Below are 21,504 nucleotides of genomic sequence, written 5' to 3'. Positions count from 1 at the left end.
TTTAGATTCTTCCTGATTGAGTTTTGGAAGGTTATATTTTTCTAGGAATATGTCCATTTCCTCCAGGTTGTCCAGTTTGTTGGAATAGAGTTGTTCATAGTATTTTTTAACAATCCTTTGTATTTCGGTGGGGTCTGTTGTTATTTCTCCTCTTTCATTTCTGATTTTGTTTATTTTGGTCCTCCTCTTTGCTTCTTGGTGAGCCTGGCTAGAGGTTCATCAATCTTGTTTATCCTTTAAAGAACCAGCTCTTGGTTTTGTTGATCTCTTGTATTGTTTTTTCAGTCTCTATGTCATTCATTTCTTCCCTGATCTTTATTATGTCCTTCCTTCTGCTCACTGTGGGCTTTTCTTGTTGCTCTCTTTCTAATTCTTTGAGTTGTTGAGTTAGATCATTTATTAGCATTTTTTCTTGTTTTTTGAGGTAAGCCTGTAGAGCTATAAACTTCCCTCTCAGGACTGCTTTCATTGTGTCCCATAGCAATTGCATTGTTGTGTTTTTATTGTCATTAGTCTCCAGGATGTTTTTAATTTCTTCTTTGATCTCGTTGATCACCCAATCATTGTTTAATAGCATGCTATTCAGCCTCCAAGTGTTTGAATTTTTTGGAATGTTTTTATTATAGTTTATTTCTAATATTATACCATTGTGGTCTGAGAAAATGCTTGATAATGATTTCAATCTTTTTGAATTTGGGGAGACTTTGCTTGTGACCCAGTATGTGGTCTATTTTTGAAAATGTCCCATGTGCACTTGAGAAGAACATATATTCCGTGGTTTTGGGGTGAAATGCTCTGAAGATGTCAATTAGGTCCATTTTATCTAGTGTGTCATTTAGAATTGCTGTTTCTTTGCTGATTTTTTGTCTAGAGAATTTATCCAGTGATGTCAGTGGTGTATTAAAGTCTCCTACTATGATTGTATTGTTGTTGATCTCTCCCTTGATATCTTCTAGGAGTTCTTTTATGTATTTGGGTGCTCCTGCATTGGGTGCATATATGTTTACCAGAGTTATATCTTCTTGTTGAATTGCTCCCTTTAGTATTATTTAGTGGCCTTCCTTATCTCTTGTTATGGCCTTTACTTTCAGGTCTATTTTATCAGAGATAAGTATCGCAACCCCAGGTTTTTTCTCATTTCCATTTGCCTGAAAAATGTTTTTCCATCCCTTCACTTTGAGTCTGTGTGAATCCTTTGCTTTGAGGTGGGTCTCTTGTAGACAGCAAATATATGGGTCATGTTTTCTTATCCATTCAGCTACCCTATGTCTTTTGATTGGTGCACTTAATCCATTTATGATTAATGTTATTATTGACAAGTACATGTTTATTGTCATATTTTTCCTTAGTGTTTGTGTTTCTTTTTGCCTTTCTCTTTCTTCTTTTTAAAGCAGTCCCTTTAGCATCTCTTGCATTGCTGGCTTGGTAGTGATAAACTCTCTTAGCCCTTTTTTGTCTGTGAAGCTCCTGGTTCCACCTTCAATTTTGAATGATAGCCTTGCTGGGTATAGTATTCTTGGATTCAAACCCTTGCTTTTCATCACTTTGTATATTTCATTCCCTTCCCTTCTGGCCTGGTGTGTTTCTGTTGAGAAATCAGTTGATATTCTAATAGGAGAGCCCTTGTAGGTAACTTTCTGTCTCTCTCTGGCAGCCTTTAAGATTCTTACTTTGTCATTAGTGTTCGCCAATTTAATTGTGATGTGTCTTGGTGTCGGTCTTTTGGGGTTCAACTTGTTTGGCACTCTATGTACTTCTGGACTTGCATAGTTTTTTTCTTGCCAATATCAGGGAAGTTTTCTGTCATTATTTCTTCAAACAGGTTTTCTATTCCTTGCTTCTCTTTCTCTCCTTCTGGTATCCCTATTATTCTAATATTGTTTCATTTTGTGTTGTCCCAAAGCTCCCTTAGGCTCTCCTCTTGCTTTTTAAGTCTTCTTTCCAGTTGCTGCTGTGTTTGTGTGTTTTTTCCTACCTTGTCTTCTAATTCGCTGATGCGGTCCTCAGCCTCTTCTAGTCTACTGTTTATGCCTTCCAATGTGTTCTTTATTGCAGCTATGTCATTCTTCATCTCTTCTTGGTTTCTTTTCATGTTGGTGACATTCTCATTCAGCTCCTTATAGTTCTCATTGAGTTGTGTGTATTTGTCATCCATCCATTTAAACATCCTTATAACCATTACTCTGAATTTTTTCTCTGTTAAGCTACTAGCCTCAATTTCATTTAACTCCCTTTCTGGTGATTCCTCTTTTTCTTTCCTTTGGGAGTTGCTTTTTTGTCTCCCCATGTTTTCCTGTAATGTTTTAATTGTAAACCCAATTGCTTTGCTACCCAGGTTCTTTTGGTGATGGTGCTACTGGTGTAATCTCTCAGTTCTCCTGGGCTTGTTAATCTAGTGTAGCTCCCTACTTGAGCTATTTGGGTTCTCTTGATGTAGGCCTGTTAGCTTGAGAGGCACAACTGCGGTGTCTAGAAGTCAGCAGCCGTGGAGGGGAGTATCCCAATTTTTGCTGTCTTGCACCCTTAATTGAAATCATGCGTGCCCAGTGGGGACTCACAGTGGCACCAAGGAACTGTCTGTTGGAGTGATGTGGCTCAGGGGGCCTGCACTCTGGAAAGGTGTGACTGTGATGCCCAGAGTTCTGTAGTTATGGGGTGGGCAGACTCAGCTTTCACTGCTGCACCTGTGGTGGATAGGCGCTTACTCTCAGTGGCGGCTCACAGGAGCACCCGTGGTAAGTTTGCCAGCAAGGCACACTGAAGCACTCTGAAGGGCTCTGGCAGTGTAGCTGTGTAATTGAGGTGCCTAACTTCTAAGGATTTCTCTTTAGGGCAGATCCTATGGCCTCAGGGAGTATTGAGATTCCATGGTGTTACTCAGTGTGGGATCTGGGTGTGGCTATATTGGTTGCCTGGAGACTGTAGGGAGGGGATATCTCTCAGGAGAAAATGGCGATGGGGCCTAGATATGACTCAGCACCAGACTGGCTTCCACCTCTCCTGGACCATCCGCTGCCTACTCTCCCAGATTCCACAACCCCACTCCCTCTTCTGCATTTCAACCACAGGTAAGCATCTGTATCCTAAGGGTCCTACGAACCAGGTTCAGTGGAGAAAGGCACAGGCCCCAGCACGAGGAGGGACCACATCTCTGCAAGTTCCTCTCTTGCTGGCACTGTGCGTCCGGCAGCTCTTCAGGGCTGCCTTAGAGCTCAGATCCCAAATCCAGACTCCAAGGTCTAAAATCCCCTACCTCCCACAGTCCCGTGGACCCCTTTTTTTTTTTTTTTTTTTTTTCAGTCAGACGCTTTGCCTGTCCTCAGGGACACGGCTTGGCGCTGTGTAGTTTCTCCCTGACCTTCTGGGCTCAGAGGTCCGGCAGATTCTACTGCTTAGATCTTTGACTTTACCTTTATCGGGGAGATCTCTGCCCTTCCCGGCTGCAAACTGTCTCACAAACTGCGCCTCCTTCGCCAATTCAGGCTGGATTCCACTCGTTTCAGCTGCTCCCTCTATCTGCTCCGGGACAAGGCTCAGGACACATCCATCTATTCTGCCGCCATTTTGTCTCCTCATCTAAAATAGTTTTTCTTGAAATTAAAAAAAGCTGAAAAAAATAAATGTTGACTCATGCATGCACAATACATATAAAGTTATTGTTGGTGCCAATCGCAAGCATGTGTTTTGATCTGTCATTGTTCATTGTGAATTTGGTTGTTTTTGTTGACATTCTGAAGCTGAAAGAAAGTGGCATCATCATTGACAGAATATGTCTGAAGACCAACTATTGGCACAACATACCTCTTAAGCTGAAAGAAGTCGGCATCTCTGCCTGACATGGGCCTCCCATTTAAATTAATTCAAAGACAGTTTCCCATGATGCCAGCATTTGGGATGACTATTAATAAATCAGAAGGACAAACTCTAGATAAATTAGGACTATTCCTACCTGAACTCATTTTTGGACATGGTCAGTTATATGTTGCTTTCTCTCGAGTTCGAAGAGCATGTGGCATTAAAGTTAAAGTTGTAAAGACTTCATCACAAGGGAAATTAGTCAAGCACTCTAAAAGTGTTTTTATTCTTAATGTGGTACACAAGGAGATATTAGAATAAGTTTAATCAATTTATCAGTCATTGTTTTTATCAATGTTGTTTTTATATCATGTTTTTGTTGTAAAAAAATTTTATATAATAAAGGGTAATATGCAAATCAACCAAATTGCTGAATGACTGGTCTCTATGATATGCACTGATCACCAGGGGGCAGACGATCAATGCAGGAGCTGATCCTTGGTGGTCAGTGAGCTACCACAGAGGAAGTGCTGCTCAAACAGAAGCAGGGCTGACAGCTGGAGAGCACAGTGGCAGTGGCGGAAGCCTCTCCCGCCTCTGTGGCAGCGTTGAGGATGTCTGACTGCCAGCTTAGGCCCACTCTCTGGGAGTAGAGGGCTTAAGTCATCAGTCAGACATCCCTGAGGGCTCCTGGACTGCAAAAGGGCACAAGCTGGGCTGAGTGGTCCAGCACACACCCAGTGCACAAATGTCTTGCATTGGGCGTCTAGTAAAAAATTAAAACTAAATAAAAAAGAAAACGCAATACTTTGCACAGTAACAAAATTAGTGCTTAACAATTTTGCCTCTTCATATTTCAGGTCATCTCTGACATTAAACCCATATTAGATTAACTGATGAAAACTTGCCTTTCTATGTAGATATACATTTGATAGTCAATTTTTGTCAGTGCCTATAGTAGGAATTGAAGACACTGAGCTGAATAGCATCATAAGCCAGGAGACCAGTTATAAAGCAGAATAGCATGTTTGTAGTGTAATTGCCTGACACTGAACTTTAAATTTCCAAGTCATTCATTTGAAGGATAACCACGTTGAATAAACATATGGCCACCTCTGTGACACAGCTATGAGATAAGCACCCAGGCCAACTGGCCCAGGAAGTTCTCCTTATGGAAAGCCCTGGATAACATAAATAACTGACCTCATGAACAACTCTCCTTTTCACTTTTCACACACTAACCCCTGCTCTTAAGTTTTAAATTCACCAAGAAAGAGTGAAAATTTGAAAGTCAATGCATCCTGCCTTGGACTGTAATAGATGCAGAGACCACGGTTGTGTTTTCTCTCTCTTTCCCCCGTCTCTCTTCTTCCTTCCCCTACCTCCTTCCCTTCCTTCTCCTCATTCTCCGCTTTCCTCCAACTCCTCCTCCCTCTCTCCCCATGACCTCCTCTGTAGACTTCAGGCAGGGTGTATAGCAGGATTTCTGAGCAATGAACCTTGCTTTTACCAGGTTTTCTGAAGGTTGTTGCTGGTGTGCATCTTGCAATCATAATTATAAGAACCACAAGGGCTGGTCCAGCCACAACGTTGGCTCAGGTCAGAGTCACAAGAATTCAAGGCCCCCGTGAGTGCCCCAGGCATTTATATTGAATATCTTTTTTATCAATAGGCTGAGACTTAAATGGAAAAACATTTAAAATATACATTATTAGGAAGAGATAATGACGTAAAAATGAATGACAGATGCAAAGTGAAATCTGGTTTCATATTTTCCTGTAAAATAAAATTAAATAAAAGTCCTTAGATGCCACATGTAGTTTTGTCCATATGAGTAATAAACCCTGATTTTTTTTTTTCAGGAAAACTAGAGGAAAAGAGCTTAGCCTACTATATGTCACTTTAGAAGAAATTATTTTAGAGAAATCCAAGTTGTCCCATGAAAAATATGGAAATTTCCAAATATTTCTGATCCAATGTTGAGAAAATCTTGGAGGTTGTATAAAAATTGTAAAAACAGAAAACTCTATATGTTATAGCAGAAGCTTAATAAAGTGAGTTACTTATATAGAGAAGCTGAATACAAAAAAGGGACATGCCTGGAAATAAAGAGAAGGACCCAGTTCTCCTCCACATGATCAATCACAGCTTCTGGTTTCAAGGGGTTGAGCCATGCAATCAAAGGCACTTATTTAGCCCAGAACAATTGTCCCTTTCATACCTGCCATCCCCAAGAAGCAATTCATAGCCATCCTATGTCTTTGTTCCTGAGACTGTAGATGAATGGGTTCATCATAAGTGTGACCATGGTGTACATCACTGAAGCGACTGAACTTGACTGTGAGGTGTGGATAGGAGCAGAACTAAGATACACACCTAGGATGGTACAGTAAAATAAGGAGACTACTGATAGGTGAGATGCACAGGTAGAAAATGCTTTATACTTCCCCTGAACTGATGACATTCTACATAAGGAGTACAATCTTTTAGAGTATGAGTAAAGGATCCCAGCTTGGGATCACCAGCCAACAGCCCAGCTGTAAAATACAACACAGTGTCATTAAGAAAGGTGTCAGAGCAGGCAAATTTGATCATCTGCTTAAGTTCACAGAAAAAGTGGGGGATTTCTAATTCTGCAGGGAAGGACAGTCTTGATATCATTAAGCTATGTAACAAGGAATTCAAAACACTCATGATCCAGGACACCAGAACCAGCAGTCCACAGAGCTGGGGGTTCATGATGACTGTGTAGTGCAGTGGGTGGCAGATGGCCACATACCTGTCATAGGCCATCACAGTTAGAAGGAAGTTGTCCCAACCTTCAAAGAGTGTGAGAAAATACATCTGGTTAATGCAGCATTCATAGGTGATGACTTTTCTCTGTGTCTGGATGTTCCACAGCATCTTTGGGATGGTGGTGGAGGTGAAACAGTTGTCTACCAAGGACAACTTGCAGAGGAAGTAGTACATGGGTGTGTGGAGGTGGGAGTCTGAGCTGACAGCCAGGATGATGAGCAGGTTTCTGGGCAAAGTGATCAGGTACATGGAGAGGAAAAAGCCCGAATATGAGGGGCTGCAGTTCTGGTTCCTCTGAAAGTTTCAGAAGAAATTCTGAAATTGGGGTATCATTGCCTTTTACCATGTGGTAGTGGTCAAAACGAGGAAGAAATATAATATGATTAATTTTACACATGTGGGTATTAACATAGTGAAATGCTAGAATTCATGTTTTTTCAGTCAAGAAATTATGTACTTATATTGATTATGTCGCCTTTAAGGGGTCTGCTGTGATAACCGTAATTAGGAATTCCTGTCCTACACTCAGTTTACCCCCCAGAGGTCATGTGATATACAGTCTTAATGGAAAATTCTTTTATGCATTTGAGGAATTTATGTTGAGTACTCACTATCTTCTAGGGTAAGAGTATAGAATGCTGAGAAATAAAGTTTTCTACAATCCAATGATAGAGAAAGGATATAAATTACCAAGTAGAAAAACATACGCTCTGTCAGATAGTGACAGGTGCTATGAAAAACAAAAGCAGGCATAAAGTAATTTGAATAGAGGTGTTGTATTTTACTGAGAGTTCAGAAAGACCCGCAAAGTGATATTTGAACAGAGTCCTAGAGGAAGACAGAGTGGGAGTCAGGAAGTTATCTGGGGGAAGTGTGTGCCGGGCTGTGGGAAGAGTCAGTGCAAAGACCCAGAGGGGGACATTTGTTTCAGATACTCAGGCCTACAACCCAGGCATGTGCCTTGATGAGGGATCCAACCATGACCTTCTGGTTCATGGGTTGATGCTCAATCACTGAGCAGCACCGGCTGGGCAATACCTGCTTGTTTTTTAAATTTAGACTGATCAAAATACTTCTTAGGCCAAAACCGGTTTGGCTCAGTGGATAGAGAGTCGGCCTGTGGACTGAAGGGTCCCGGGTTCGATTCCGGTCAAGGGCATGTACCTTGGTTGCGGGCACATCCCCAGTGGGGGGTGTGCAGGAGGCAGCTGATCGATGTCTCTCTCTCATTGATGTTTCTAGCTCTCTATCCCTCTCCCTTCCTCTCTGTGAAATATCAATAAAATATATTTAAAAAAAAAATACTTCTTAGTTGCAATAGCCTTCTTATGCATTTTAGGTAGCCAATTTTAACATCTGAAAATATGATTATTTTACTTTTACCCAAGACCTGAGCCTACTATTGCTTTTTTTTTCTTTGGTTGCATTGGTTTGAAATTTCAGAACAGTGATCACATACATGATAGTAGCAGGCATTTGTCCTCTGTATGAAGTTCAAGCAGATTTCTCAAATATTTTCTTGTCAGGTCTGATAGAGGCTCATGGCTTTCACGGGTGGACTGCTTCTGTTTATAATTTAAATCAGGTAGTCTGCACTCCTTACACTATCCTATAGATTTGAAAGGTGCCTTCATAAGAGAATTGCTTGTTAGGTTATTGGAACCATCAGCAGAAACCAAGGACAGCTCCTGGCTGAGCCTCCACTCAGCTAAGTTCTCCTAGAGCTAAGTTTTGAGGTACTTCAGGTTGACTTTAATGGACACTGGCATAGGGAGAGTCATATTGGGAGGAAAGTCAGGATGCTGAATGGGTCTGACAGTTACTTCAGCCAAGGTCTGGGGAGACTGAGCAGAGCCCGTGTGATATAAATTTCCTGGAGCTTCCCACCAGCAGAAAAGAAGCCAGATTTAACTCTTCTTTTTTTAAAAAAATATATTTTTGTTGATTCCAGAGAGGAAGGGAGAGGAAGAGAGATAGAAACATCAATGATGAGCTGGAATCATTGATTGGCTGCCTCTTGCACGTTGGACCGAGCCAGCAACCCAGGCATGTGCCCTTGACTGGAATCGAACCTGGAACCTTTGGGTCCCCAGACTGATGCTCTTTCCACTGAGCCAAACCAGTTAGGGCTTAACTTTTCTTTTAATTTTACAGTTTGGTATCTGATTTACTTACTTCCCGAGTCTGAATCTACACACTTAAATCAGGGGTCAGCAAAGTACTTCCTAAGAGCAAATCCCACCCAAAGCCTGTTTTTGTAAAGAGGTTTTATCAATAGGGTGATGGTAGCCCTGTAAAAGATATGTCTACATTCTAACTCCCAGTAACTGTAATCGTGACCTTATTTGAAAAATGGCTCTTTCTAGATGTAATTAAGGATCTCAAGATGAAATCATCCTGGATTAGCCAATTGGACCCTAAAACCAATGACCAGGCTCCATATAAGATATACAGTGGAGAGGCACAGAGAAAAGAAGATCATATGTCTCCTGAGATTGGAGTGATGCAGCCACAAAGCTCAGGGATGCTTGGAGGCACTAATAGCAGGATGAGGCAAGGAGCACAGCCTCCCTTGGAGCCTCTACAGGGAGTGCAGCCTTTCTGACACCCAGAGTTTAGATTTCTGGCATCAAGAACCTGATGAAATAAATTCGTGTTGTTTTAAGCCACCCAGTTGGGACTTAGTTGTTACAGAATCCACAGAAAATAAATACCTACAACCAAGCTCATCCATTGGGTATTGCCAACCAGTGCTTTCACACTACAATGGCACAGTTAAGCAGCTGCAACAGAGCACTGATGGTCCAATAATAAACTTATCTAGTTCTTTAAAAATATGTTTGGCAGTGACTGCTCTAAGTCACTATCAGGTACTGATTTTATATTCAAAGTACTCTTTCCCATCATAAAGGAATGCTCTGAATAGCCTTGCTGGCCAGAAAAAAATATGTACCTATATGAGTTTAAAGATATGAATGCCTTTAACCCAGTGGAAAAAATGGAATAATTGGATCTAGAGAACTTGTACAAAGAAAACTCTATCTCTGAAGCCAAAATAATTTACCCCCCATCAAGTGCATCCTCAGAATCAATCTCTGGTTTTCATAGTTGAGGTCAAAGAGAAGTTTCTGGGAGGTTCCTATTTGGCATGGGTGTGGTCAGGGACATCACTAAATCTCTGAGTCGAACACTCAATGTGACTCACAAGCTCAAGATGCTAACCTGTCCAGGTGTCCTGCATGAACGCTTACATACCCTGTGGAGATGTTTATTCTAGGGGAGGTGGACCCATCAGTAGGAATTGAATATGCATCTGGCCCCCAAGGTGAACCCATGGAGACTGAACTGGCAGAAAAGTTGCCTTCTATTTATGGCCACTTGGTTTCAAGGGAGCTGAATTGCTTAGAGAACTGAGCAACAGTAACACAGTTCATTTAATGAGGAGCTCTGAGAATTCAGCCTCTGGACCTCCTTCTGCAGACTCACCTGCAGCTCCTCAGACACAGGCTAAAAGCATCCTCTCTGTGCCTCTCTAAGATATTCAACTGCTCTGGAAAACCAGAACTTCACCTCAATTTTTTGCCCTATCCACATCAATTGTCCAAGGAAGGAAGGACCAGTAGAGCCAAATCCAGTGAGTGATGCCATTGGGGGTGCCAGAGTGAGCACTGTGGGAAAGCATTGTGGGGAGAAGTAAAGCTTGTAATAACCATGTCTTCTGGGGAACAGTCAGGCTGAGAAATAGTGAAAGGGATGGACTCAAGATCCCACAATTTGGTGTCCTTATCTCTGAAGGGTTTCTAACAACTTATTCCTTCTCAGCCACTTTCTTTTATATATATTTTTTTTTTTATTGATTTTTTTTTTTTTTTTTTACAGAGAGGAAGGAAGAGGGATAGAGAGTTAGAAAAATCGATGAGAGAGAAACATCGATCAGCTGCCTCTTGCACACCCCCTACTGGGGATGTGCCCGCAACCAAGGTACATGCCCTTGACCGGAATCGAACCCGGGACCCTTGAGTCCGCAGGCTGATGCTCTATCCACTGAGCCAAACCGGTTTTGGCTCAGCCGCTTTCTTCTCACCATCTCAGAACACAATTCCATGGCGTCTCTCCTCCCATAGCAGGAATTGACCCCTCCGTTCTATCTGCTCAGCTCTCAGGATTCTTTCTATTTCAACCTTCACATTTCCTTTTCTTTGTGAAGCATTGACATAGTGAGGCAGCCTTGCAGAGTAGAAAAGCACTGACTTAGAGTCAGGGAGCTGTGAGTTCTAATTCACTCTTATCCAGCTAGTGCCTGATGGACCTGGGAACTCTTCTTACATTCTGTGGGTCTTTCTCTATCAGCACAAGAGTGAGTAGAAGGAGATCTCAGAGAATGCTCACGGACGACCAGGTGCCATGGATCAAGTGCCAGAACCAGTGCACCTGGCTCTCTGGTGGGCTCTGCACTCCTATTATTTTTCCATCATTAGCAGGAACTGGCCTTTTACACTGTTCGTGCATTTATTGCATTGAATTCCAGATTATTTTTACTGTGTCCCTAAACAAGACATGCCTTTTACATTGTGATAGCAACTTTTGCACAGAAACACAGAAACACACACACACACACACACACACACACACACACACACACACACCTGAACAAAGGGAACCATATACCCTCACTATGTATGATGCACTCTAATATTTTCTTTTGTGCCTCCTTGACTCTATTCTATTTCACCATTCTGTGTCCTTTTCGAGTCTTTAACACCTATATCAAGTGTCATCTCAGGGCTTTTGCACTACCTCTTTTCCTACTTAACCACCACCCCAAATACCTCATGTCACCCCCTCTGTCTTCCTTGAGGTCTCTGTTCCATTGTCACCTTGTTTGCAGGGCTTCCTGAACTCCCAGTATAAAATAACACCCACCCACTCTCTTTTATACCTGCTTTCTTTTTTTATCCACATGACACCATCTAACTTGGTATATGACATATACTGTACATTATATTGTATGTGTTCTTTAACTATCATTATTCTAAGAATTTTGTTTCTGAGCATCCTGTTCACTTTCCCTACAGGTGGGAAATGTCAATAAATATTCCTCAAGTGCATGAAAGCATTTCTCATGAAAACAGTGTAATCCATGAGCACCTTGGAAACAAAGATTGAGGAAGACAGGAATCCCTAATCAGAGATGTCATGAGGATGATATGTACAAAAAATAACTATTGTTGCTTTATTACAAAATATAATTGTAGCATTTAAACTGTGCTTGTAATGGCCATTATTTAAAAACGAATCATGCTATTTTTTCTTTCCTACTAGTCGCCTCCACCCCATGGGACCTGGGAATGATACTCTGATTTCAGAATTTCTTCTTCTGGGATTTTCAGAGGAACCAGCACTGCAGCCCCTCATATTTGGGCTTTTCCTCTCCATGTACCTGATCACTGTGTTGGGAAACCTGCTCATCATCCTGGCCGTCAGCTCAGACTCCCACCTCCACACACCCATGTACTTCTTCCTCTCCAACCTGTCCTTGGTAGACATCTGTTTCACTTCGACCACCATCCCAAAGATGCTGTGGAACATCCAGACACAGAGCAGAGTCATCACCTATGAAGCCTGCATCACACAGATGTATTTTTTCATATTCTTTGCAGGACTGGATGACTTCCTTCTAGCTGTAATGGCCTATGACAGGTATGTGGCCATCTGTCACCCCCTGCACTATATGGTCATCATGAACTCCCGGCTATGTGGACTGCTGGTTCTGATGTCCTGGATCATGGGTGCCCTGATATCCTTGGTACAAAGTTTAATTGTGTTGCCTTTGTCCTTCTGTACAAACTTGGAAATCCCGCACTATTTTTGTGAACTCAAAGAGGTGGTCCAACTTGCCTGTTCTGACACCTTTCTTAATAACATGGTGATGTATTTTGTAGCTGTGCTACTGGGTGGTGGTCCCCTCACTGGCATCATTTACTCTTACTCTAAGATAGTGTCCTCCATACGTGCAATCTCATCGTCTGAAGGGAAGTATAAGGCATTTTCTACCTGTGCATCTCACCTCTCAGTTGTCTCCTTATTTTATGGAACAAGCATAGGAGTGTATCTCAGCTCTGCTGCTGCCCAAAGCTCACACTCAAGTGCAGCAGCCTCAGTGATGTACACTGTGGTCACACCCATGCTGAACCCCTTCATCTACAGTCTCAGGAACAAGGACATAAAGAGGGCTCTGAAAGGATTCTATGGGATGGCAGGTACAAAGGGCACAATCATCTCGAGGTAAAAAGTGCCCATGGTTTTGGGGCTACAGAACTAAAAACCAGAAATTGTGATTCTTTAATCACATTGTGTTTTTTAGACTTGTTCCTTATGGTTTTTTAAAATATATTTTTATTGATTTCAGAGAGGAAGGGAGAGGGAGAGAGAGATAGAAACATCAATGATGAAAGTACAGTATTAATCTGCTGCCTCCTGCATACCCCCTCCTCAGAATGGAACCCACTACCTGGGCATGTGTCCTGACCAGAAATCCAATGGTGACCTCCTGGTTCATAGGTTGACGCTCAGCCACTGAGAAACATAGGCCGGGCCAGATTTGTTCCTTTTATTCTGTCCTTGAATTTCCTTTGTTTGTTTCAACTTCTCTATACAATTTAAGTAACCATTATATTAATCTTCCTGCTTTGTTATATAGACAGTTTTCCCTTTGTCCTTTTTTAACCTTCCCAAAGAATTTTCCAACCTTGGTCAGAAATAGTGAGAAGTTTTCATTTACTTCACTAGAAACATTGATGTCTTAAGAAAAATTTCTTCTCAAATGACATATATCATTGTAAGTAATTTGTTCTGTTTTGTAGGTAGAAGAGTAATAAGTGGTATTACTCATGTAGAAAACTGCACTTGGCTACCTAATCCATTGTATAATTTCATTCCATAAAATCTTAAACCTCAGTTTTCACCATGTGTCCCTCATTCTCTGTACATTGGTACCTTAACTGCTCTTCCTGATATTATAGATTTTATCATTGTTCCCTATAAGTCTCAGTCTATTAATAGTGATGCAATAGGATAGGAATGCCTGGGTACTGGCCTGGTTCTTACTAGTTGTTCCTCAGACCAGAGTCAATGTCCTGCGTGGATGGACTCTTGTGGTCCTTACTATAATTACAATAACCATCATGGAACTATGAAAACTTAAGGTTTATTACTCACAGGTCCTGTATGCCCAAAAGCCACACAGGAAGCTGTGTGTATGCATGTGTGTATGTGTGTGAAAGAGAGAGAGAGAAATGGGCTTGGGCTGAAGGACTCTGCCTGTACTGGGGACCAAAGGCAGGATGGCTATGGTTTTGTGGGTTTGATTTTTTAAATGTATCTTTATTATTGAAAGTGTTACAGATGTCCTTTTCTCCCTCCATTGACCCCACTCCCTCCTCTCCCAAAACTCCCCATCCTGGGCCTTGCCCCACTATTATCTGTGTCCATGGGTTATTCATATATCCATATAAGTTCTTTGGTGAATTTCCGCCTCCCCTTCCCTTCCCTCTGAAGATCCACAGTCTGTTGCATGCTTCCATGTCTCTGGATCTATTTTGTTTGGCACTTTATTTTGTTCAAGAATTTCTCTGACTGACTTATTTCATTTAGCATAATACTCTCCAGGCACCTCCATGCTATCTCAAAGGTAAGAGATCCTTTTTTTTCCAACTGCATAGTATTCCATTGTATAAATGCACCATTGTTGTTGTTGTTTTTATCCATTCTTCAATGGATGGGCACGTGGGCTGTCTCCAGATCTTAGCTATTGTAAATAACACTGCTATGAACATAGAGGTACTTATTCTTTCTTATTAGTGTTTCAGACATCTTAGGTTATATTCCTAGAAGTGGGATCACTAGGTGAAATGGAAGTTCTATTTTTTTTTTTTTTGAGGAAACTCCACACTGTTTTCCACCGTGGCTGTGCCAGTCTGCATTCCCCCTATCAGTGTACTAGGGTTCCCTTTTCTCCACATCCTTACAAGGACTTGCTGTTAGTTGATTTATTGTTAGTAACCATTATGGCAGGTGTGAGGAGGCACCTCATTGTGGTTTAATTTGCATCTCTCTGATGATTAATGACATTGAGGATTTTTTCATATGACTCTTGACCGTTTGTGCGTCCTTCTTGGGAGAAGTATCTATTTAGGTCTTCCACCCTATTTCTGATTGGGCTGTTTGTCTTCCTTTTGTTGAATTGTATGAGTACTTTATATATTTTGGGTTTGATTTTTATTTGAAACCTAAGAGCAGGAATTGAGGCAGTGGAAGGAAAAGCAGGGTCATCCATGTGGTCAATTGTCCAGGTTACTCAGGGTTTTCAAAAGGGGAATTTATAACATGTTAAATCTTGTGTAAATATCTCACAAATTCTATGTCTGTTCCTGTGTGTAATTCCAAATGAACTTTGCTCCCTAGATATATCTATTGTCTAATGTGAAGTTTCTCCCTTTGCTTGTTTTGAAAATGTTTCTAATTAAGAATAAAATTCCATATATTAATTATTCCAAAACAAAATCATTAAATTTAAAATAAAAGGGGAACTTCATGGGTGAGGGCAATATGAGTGCTTAGGTAGTAGCTGTGTCATGCATCTGGCAATATGATTATTTGTGATGGGTGTATTTGAAACAAACGTTTAGTCAAACACTCTACTGTATTTTATACCTAATTTCTATGTTTCAGTGTTGTAATTAACTGAGCATTCTTAAAAGCTACCACAGTTACTGCCAAAAATGGATTATCAAATATCTCTCTCCCAGTGGAACCTATGTGGGAACATCCGTGAGAGGTTCAGAGACAGGAGGAGCAGTGAGGTAGTGTATATGTGACATTCTGAGCTAAAGATGAGGTAAAGCTCCTGAGGCTTCAGAAGGAAGGAAGGACATTGCAGGACAATGAGAAGAGCAGATGTTCAGTAATTAGAAATTTGCCATGCCCCATATATAGGTCATAAATGTTTTCTCTGATAATAACTCTTATTATAAGAAAAACCCAAAACTTAAATTCTTTAAGGGAGAAGTAAAAGTTTCCCTTGGACTCTCGGTCTCAGTTGCCTACAGCTCAAAAATAATCCAAGTACATGTTTTGGGGTGACTCATTCTGAACCCTTTAATAATGACTCAGTTTCATTCTTTTGCCTGTGGTTGTCCCGTTTCCCCAGCACAGTTTATTGGAGATACTGTCCTTTCCTTATTTAACATTCTTGACTCCTATCTCCTAAATTAAGGACCATATGTGTGTGGGTTTATTTCTTGGTCCTCTAATCTTTTCAGTTGATCTATGTGTCTGTTTTTATACCAGAACTATATTGCTTTCATTACTATCTACAGGCGTCCTCAAACTATGGCCCGCGGGCCACATGCGGCCTGCCGAGAACATTTATCCGGCCTGCCGGGTTCCGCTGCCTGTCCTGCTTAGCAGCCGACTCATCCCGGGCCCACAGTGCGCATAAGAATTTGTTCATAGTTTTTTTTTTTAAACTATAGTCCGGCCCTCCAACGGTCTGAAGGACAGTGAACTGGCCCCCTGTTTAAAAAGTTTGAGGACCCCTGATCTACACTAATAAAAGAGTAAGATGCAAATTGACCATACTTTCACAACGCCCAGCAGCCAATCAGGAGTGAGTACGCAAATTAACCCAACAAAGATGGTGGATTAATTTGCATACACAGGTGCTGAGCGTCTGGGAGGCAGGGCTCGGGGGGGATGCTTGCATTGTGACCATGGTGATGACACAGGTGTTCCGCACCACCCCAGCCACTCTGGGCCTCTGGGAAGTGTGGTAAGGTGTAAAGGTGGCTCAGGGCCTGAGTGAAAAGGTGGCTCACACCAGAGCAAAGGCAGTGCAGGCAGCCAGAGGAAAGAAGGCCCATTTTTGCATAAATCTTCATGCACTGGGCCTCTAGTAGCTTTATAATATAGTTTGAAATCAAGGAATGGGTTACCTCCAGCTTTGTTTTGCTTTCTCAGAATTGCTTTGGTTAATCAGGGTCTTATGCGGTTTCACACAAATTTTAGGTTTGTTTTATTTTTGTGACAAAATGACTCTTCAGCCCTCAGGTGTTAAAACAGTGGAATTCTATTTCTAAATGCTACTGACTGATACATATAAAGTGCCTCACATCCAGCTAGGTTGAGATCTTGCTGGTCTCATAACTGGTCAAGGTGGCCATAGTAGGGGCTAATCAGTTGCCCCAGGTTTGGATCTGCCTCTGAATGTGCTTGCATAATTGGTGGAATGATATCTTAGAAATAAGAACACTTTTTCATGCACTGCTATAGCAGCAGTAGCAGAACAAATACTGATTAGTAGAGCAGACTCTGGAGCTAAGTAGCCTGTGTTCGTGCCCCAGTTTCAGCACTTACTAGCTTTGTGACCATTGCTTAACCAAGGCAATTTGCTTAACCTTCTGCTTCCTAAATTTTCTCAATTTTACTTAATAAAGTTATTGTGTCAGTTAGTGATTTTCATGTATCAAATTGCCTCACTACTCCACAACTTAAAGTGTGGAAATAGGGGTAACTGGGCAGATCTGGTCTCTGTTATGCTTCTGGTCAGGGCAGTGGCTCAGCTGACCTTGGATGAGTCTCTCGCACAAGTTTTGGATTGACTGGTGATAGGCTTGTCTAGTGGCTTCAGCAGGCACACTGGAGCTGGAGGCTTATTCCAGATGATCTGGGCTTGTTTACACAGCCATGGCTGAATTCCAACAGACAGATGTGTGCAAGGCTCAGAATTAGCCCAACATCACTTCTACCACATTATCCTGGTCAAAGAAACCCATAAGATTCAAGTGGTGGGCAAACAAACTCAATCTGCTATAGGGGGTGAAGGTCATATTGCAAAGTGAGAGAATACAAGGAGTCCATTGATAGGGACCATCAAGGCAATCAGTCCCCATCATTGTTAATCTAGTCTATTAGCTTCCTTGGTAAAGGCATTTGTGTTGAAATTTCACATTAAGTGGAAGAAAAAAAATCTAAAGTCAGTTTGGTGATTCTGCTCCATTAGCAGATCTTGTGAATTCCCAATTTCATAAAATTGAAACCAAGCCAGAAACCCTTCTCAAACAAAGATCCTACCCACAATGTCTCATTGCAAGGAAACAGACCTGAGTACCTTTTCCTTATATTCACCAAAGTGACTTTTTCAGACATTAGTAAGGGTCTTGTGGCACTAGTCCCCCCTCTGGAATCTGTGATAACATAGTGACATATACCTTGAGTTGGTTTTATAAGAACTAAAATGTTCCACCAGGTAGAAAACCAGTGACTCTCATGGACCACAGTCGCATAAACCCCAGACTAGCTGATATTGGATGACTGATGATCACAATTCCTAAAGTATATCATTGTAACATCACTCCAACCAATCAGAAGTTGGAGTTGATGTTACAATGAGCTGATCACATGAGCTGATCACCCACTGAAGACCCCAAACCCCAATTTCACCCTTTCAAACCAACTGCCAGTAAAAGAACCAGGAGTTCAAGTTTTGAGCACTAGCTTTCCCATTCTCCTTGCACAGTGTTACCAATAAGGTGAATCTAATCTCTCCACTACAAATATCATGTTCACTATGTGTGACTCACCTGGTTCCTGGTGGACAAACTCTTGAGTTACAGAAGTAAATGTGGTTCTGACTTTGAGGTCTTTGTGTGTTAATGTAGGAAATGTAATTCGTTACTAAAATTAAGGTCAACCTTCTACGTTACTTCGTCGTATCTAAATTTCTAAATTATTTTAGTTTCATATTAATTTAATCTTTCATTCTGTAATTTCTATTGTCACCAAGTTTCTTTAAAATTTTCTTTCAACATTAAAGGTGAGAATATTAGTGTGTCTGTGTTATGTCTTTGTGTGTTGTGTTTATTTGAAAGAAAATCACATACAATGTACATACATGTATATGTACATACAATTCCTACCTATGGAAGAGTTATTAGACATACTCTATGTTTAAAAAACATTTTATTTATTTCTACCAATATCTACTGGAATTAGGTTTATTATTCCACATCACCAGCAGAAATAAGGAAACAGAGGATCGGGCTAATTACATTTTTTACAATTATATAACAAACATATTATAGCTTTTATGTTGTTTTGAGTTATGTATATGAACCTGTGCAGTATGTACTCTTAATTTTTGCATAACTCCTTTAACTCAGAAATATTGCTGTTAACTATGTTCAGTTTATTTTATATTATTATACTCCCAATGAATTATTTAAAAAATTTCTTAGAACCAATAAACAGATTCAACAATGATACAAAACAAATGTATAATACTCGTTTGCATCTATATGAACAGTTAGAAGAGATATTAAAAGAACAATTCAATTTCTAATTGCATCAAAAAGAATTAAATACCTAGAAATAAAGTATAAAACATTGCTAAAAATATTTAAAAAGGCACAAATAAATGGAGAGATATTCTGTATTTATGGATATTCTGTGTTTAATATTGTTAATGTCCATACTATTGTTAAAGAGAAAACCGCAGGTCCAAAATGGCATCACTCCAGTGACAAACCCATGATGATAAATCTAGATTTCATACTGGATTTAATGGAAGTTTCAACATCTCCCAGAAGCTTAATTTTAATCAAGCAGCATTGGTTTCTGGTCAAGCACCAGTAAGGTAATCTGTCACGTGGGTCCTCCCCATCCCCCTCAGAAAGAAGAGGGAATCTGTATGGTAGAAATCCTTCCTCTCCTCTTTCCCCAAATAAAAGATGTCATGGCCTCCAAATAATCCTTTTTTTCTCTGTTTTTAATAACTCCTTTCCCCTCCCTTTCTCCTATAAAAACCTTCTATTTTGTACATTGCCTCTGAGCTCCCCTTTAGTTGCCAGATAGGAACTTTTACCTCTCCCTTAAAGAATTTAAATTTGGAGTCTTGCCAATAATAAGAGTTATCATCAGAGATAACATTTTGTGACTTATATCTAGGGCAGGGAAAATTTCTAATTACTGAGCATCTTTTCTTCTTATTGTCCTAATGTCCTTCCTCCCTTCTGTAGCTCCAGGTGCTTTACCTCATCTTTAGCTCAGAATGTTATATAAATGGCACCTCACTGTCTCTTTCTGTCTCTGAGCCTCTCATGTATGCTTCCAAGTAGATTCCACTGGGAGATAGATATTTGATAATCACGTTTGGCCAGTAACTATGGTAGTTCATGATTGTTCCCTGTAAGTCTCAGTCTATTGATAATGATGCAATAGGGTAGGAAAGCCTGGGCACTAGCTTGGGTCTTACTATGTTTTTCTGAGACCAATCCCTATGTGACTAGATGGACACTTATGGTCCTTATTATAATTGCCACAATTGGACCCTCAGCTAAATAAGACAATAAAACCTGGAAATTATGTATGAAATACAGGAGCATTTTTGTAGCACAAGTACCTGACTAAGCTGTTTTTCAAGGACATCCATCTCAGATAATCATATTGCCAGATGTATGACAGTGCCACTACATAAACACTCGTGCTGCCGCCACCCACGAAGTTCTCCTTTTATGTTTAATTTGACTTGGAACTTGAAATATATGCAATTTTATTTTTAATGAGAAGCAATTTCAATACAAGCAAAGGAAGGAAGTTCACATTAAACAATGAATATATCTGGGAAGCAAATATTATTTGGAATTAAACACAGAATTTTTGTGATTTTTACACAAGATTAACATATTATGAAATTCCCCTTGTAGAAAACCCTGAGTAACCTAGATAACAGACCACAGGGGTGAGTCTGCTTTTTCTTCCCCTGTCCTATTTCCAACTCTCCAATGTGGTATTTGGGCATGCTGGACCTGTGAGTAATAAAACTTACATGTTCATAGCTCCATGATGGTTGTTGAAATCATAAGGACTATAAGGATCCATCTAGTCCAGCCATGGGCAAACTATGGCCCGCGGGCCAGATCCGGCCCATTCGGCTGTTCTATCAGGCCCACGGAGCCGAAAGAGCGGTGGGTTCTCTTGCTCTCCCCTCTGCTCCTTCACCAGCAGCAGTGTTAACATGGCAACGTCAGGAAACAGGGCCGCAGCTCCTTCTTCTGAGTGGGCGGATTTATATCTGCCCATTCAGTAGAAGGAACAACCTCTCAATCTTCCAGTGGCTCCTTGTAATGCCCGCGGACGCGTCCCCCAACATCACCCTGGGAATGCGTAGACATGTTATCCGTTATCGTCGTGATGTAGGGAGACACGCCCCTGGAGAGCACAGTATCAGAGCATTAGCTAAAAAGGAGACCAACAACACTGTTCCCACTGAAGTTGATGTTTTAAACACCAAAAACCTTTCAACCCAGTCTACATTGCCATCTACATCTACGTCCCGGGCATAATTTGGAAGTTGCACTAAAGAAAATGTTTAATTTACTGTTTACACATTTTGTTCTTTTCTATTTGTTTTAGTTTTAAATTATTTTATTATATTTAAGTTTAATTTGAAAGGCTTTTGTACCTTTCCTTTGTTAGGCAATTTTATTTTGCCTTTGCCATCTTCAATATAAGGTATGTTATTGTGCTATGTTTCCTCCATTTCTTGAAGTTTCAAATTATAATAATTAGTGTTTACATTCTCCTTGTTCAAATGTTTGAAATGAATAAAACTATTGAAGTAAAATAAAAAAAAGACCGTACCCTTTTATGTAATGATGTTTACTTTGAATTTATATTAGTTCACACAAACACTCCATCGATGCTTTTTTTCCAGCCCTCCAGTCCAGTTTAAGAACCCATTGTGGCCCTCGAGTCAAAAAGTTTGCCCACCCCTGATCTAGTCACAACATTGACTCTGATCTGAGGAAGAAGTTGTAGGACCCAGGCCAGTGCCTAGGCATTCCTATCCTATTGCAT

General features: G+C 40.7%; 2 protein-coding genes and 2 pseudogenes across 4 annotated transcripts in view; 1 reads left to right on the top strand and 3 right to left on the bottom strand.

Annotated features, from left to right (window-relative positions):
- LOC308250609 (olfactory receptor 7A17-like) overlaps positions 1 to 3,969 on the bottom strand; it is a 31,201-nt pseudogene extending 27,232 nt beyond the window's left edge. Inside the window, exon 1 of the transcript in view lies at positions 3,950 to 3,969. The product of the transcript in view is annotated as an olfactory receptor 7A17-like (transcript). The remainder of the gene's footprint in view (positions 1 to 3,949) is intronic.
- LOC308251761 (olfactory receptor 7A10-like) overlaps positions 1 to 21,504 on the bottom strand; it is a gene marked incomplete at both ends in the record, with an annotated part of 299,707 nt that overhangs the window by 49,994 nt on the left and 228,209 nt on the right. The gene's annotated exons all lie outside the window — the stretch shown is intronic.
- LOC308250608 (olfactory receptor-like protein OLF4) lies at positions 6,038 to 6,937 on the bottom strand (annotated as a pseudogene). The gene has a single exon. The product of its transcript is annotated as an olfactory receptor-like protein OLF4 (transcript).
- On the top strand, positions 11,927 to 12,880 carry LOC308249728 (olfactory receptor 7A5-like; the record flags this gene model as incomplete). Its single annotated transcript, XM_080671477.1, has 1 exon — positions 11,927 to 12,880. One exon carries the CDS (start codon positions 11,927 to 11,929, stop codon positions 12,878 to 12,880), a length of 954 nt encoding a protein of 317 aa, XP_080527603.1.

The sequence above is a fragment of the Plecotus auritus genome (assembly GCF_963455305.1).
Source record: "Plecotus auritus genome assembly, chromosome: 6".
Lineage (NCBI taxonomy): Eukaryota > Metazoa > Chordata > Mammalia > Chiroptera > Vespertilionidae > Plecotus > Plecotus auritus.
This window is presented reverse-complemented; position numbering and strand designations above follow the sequence as displayed.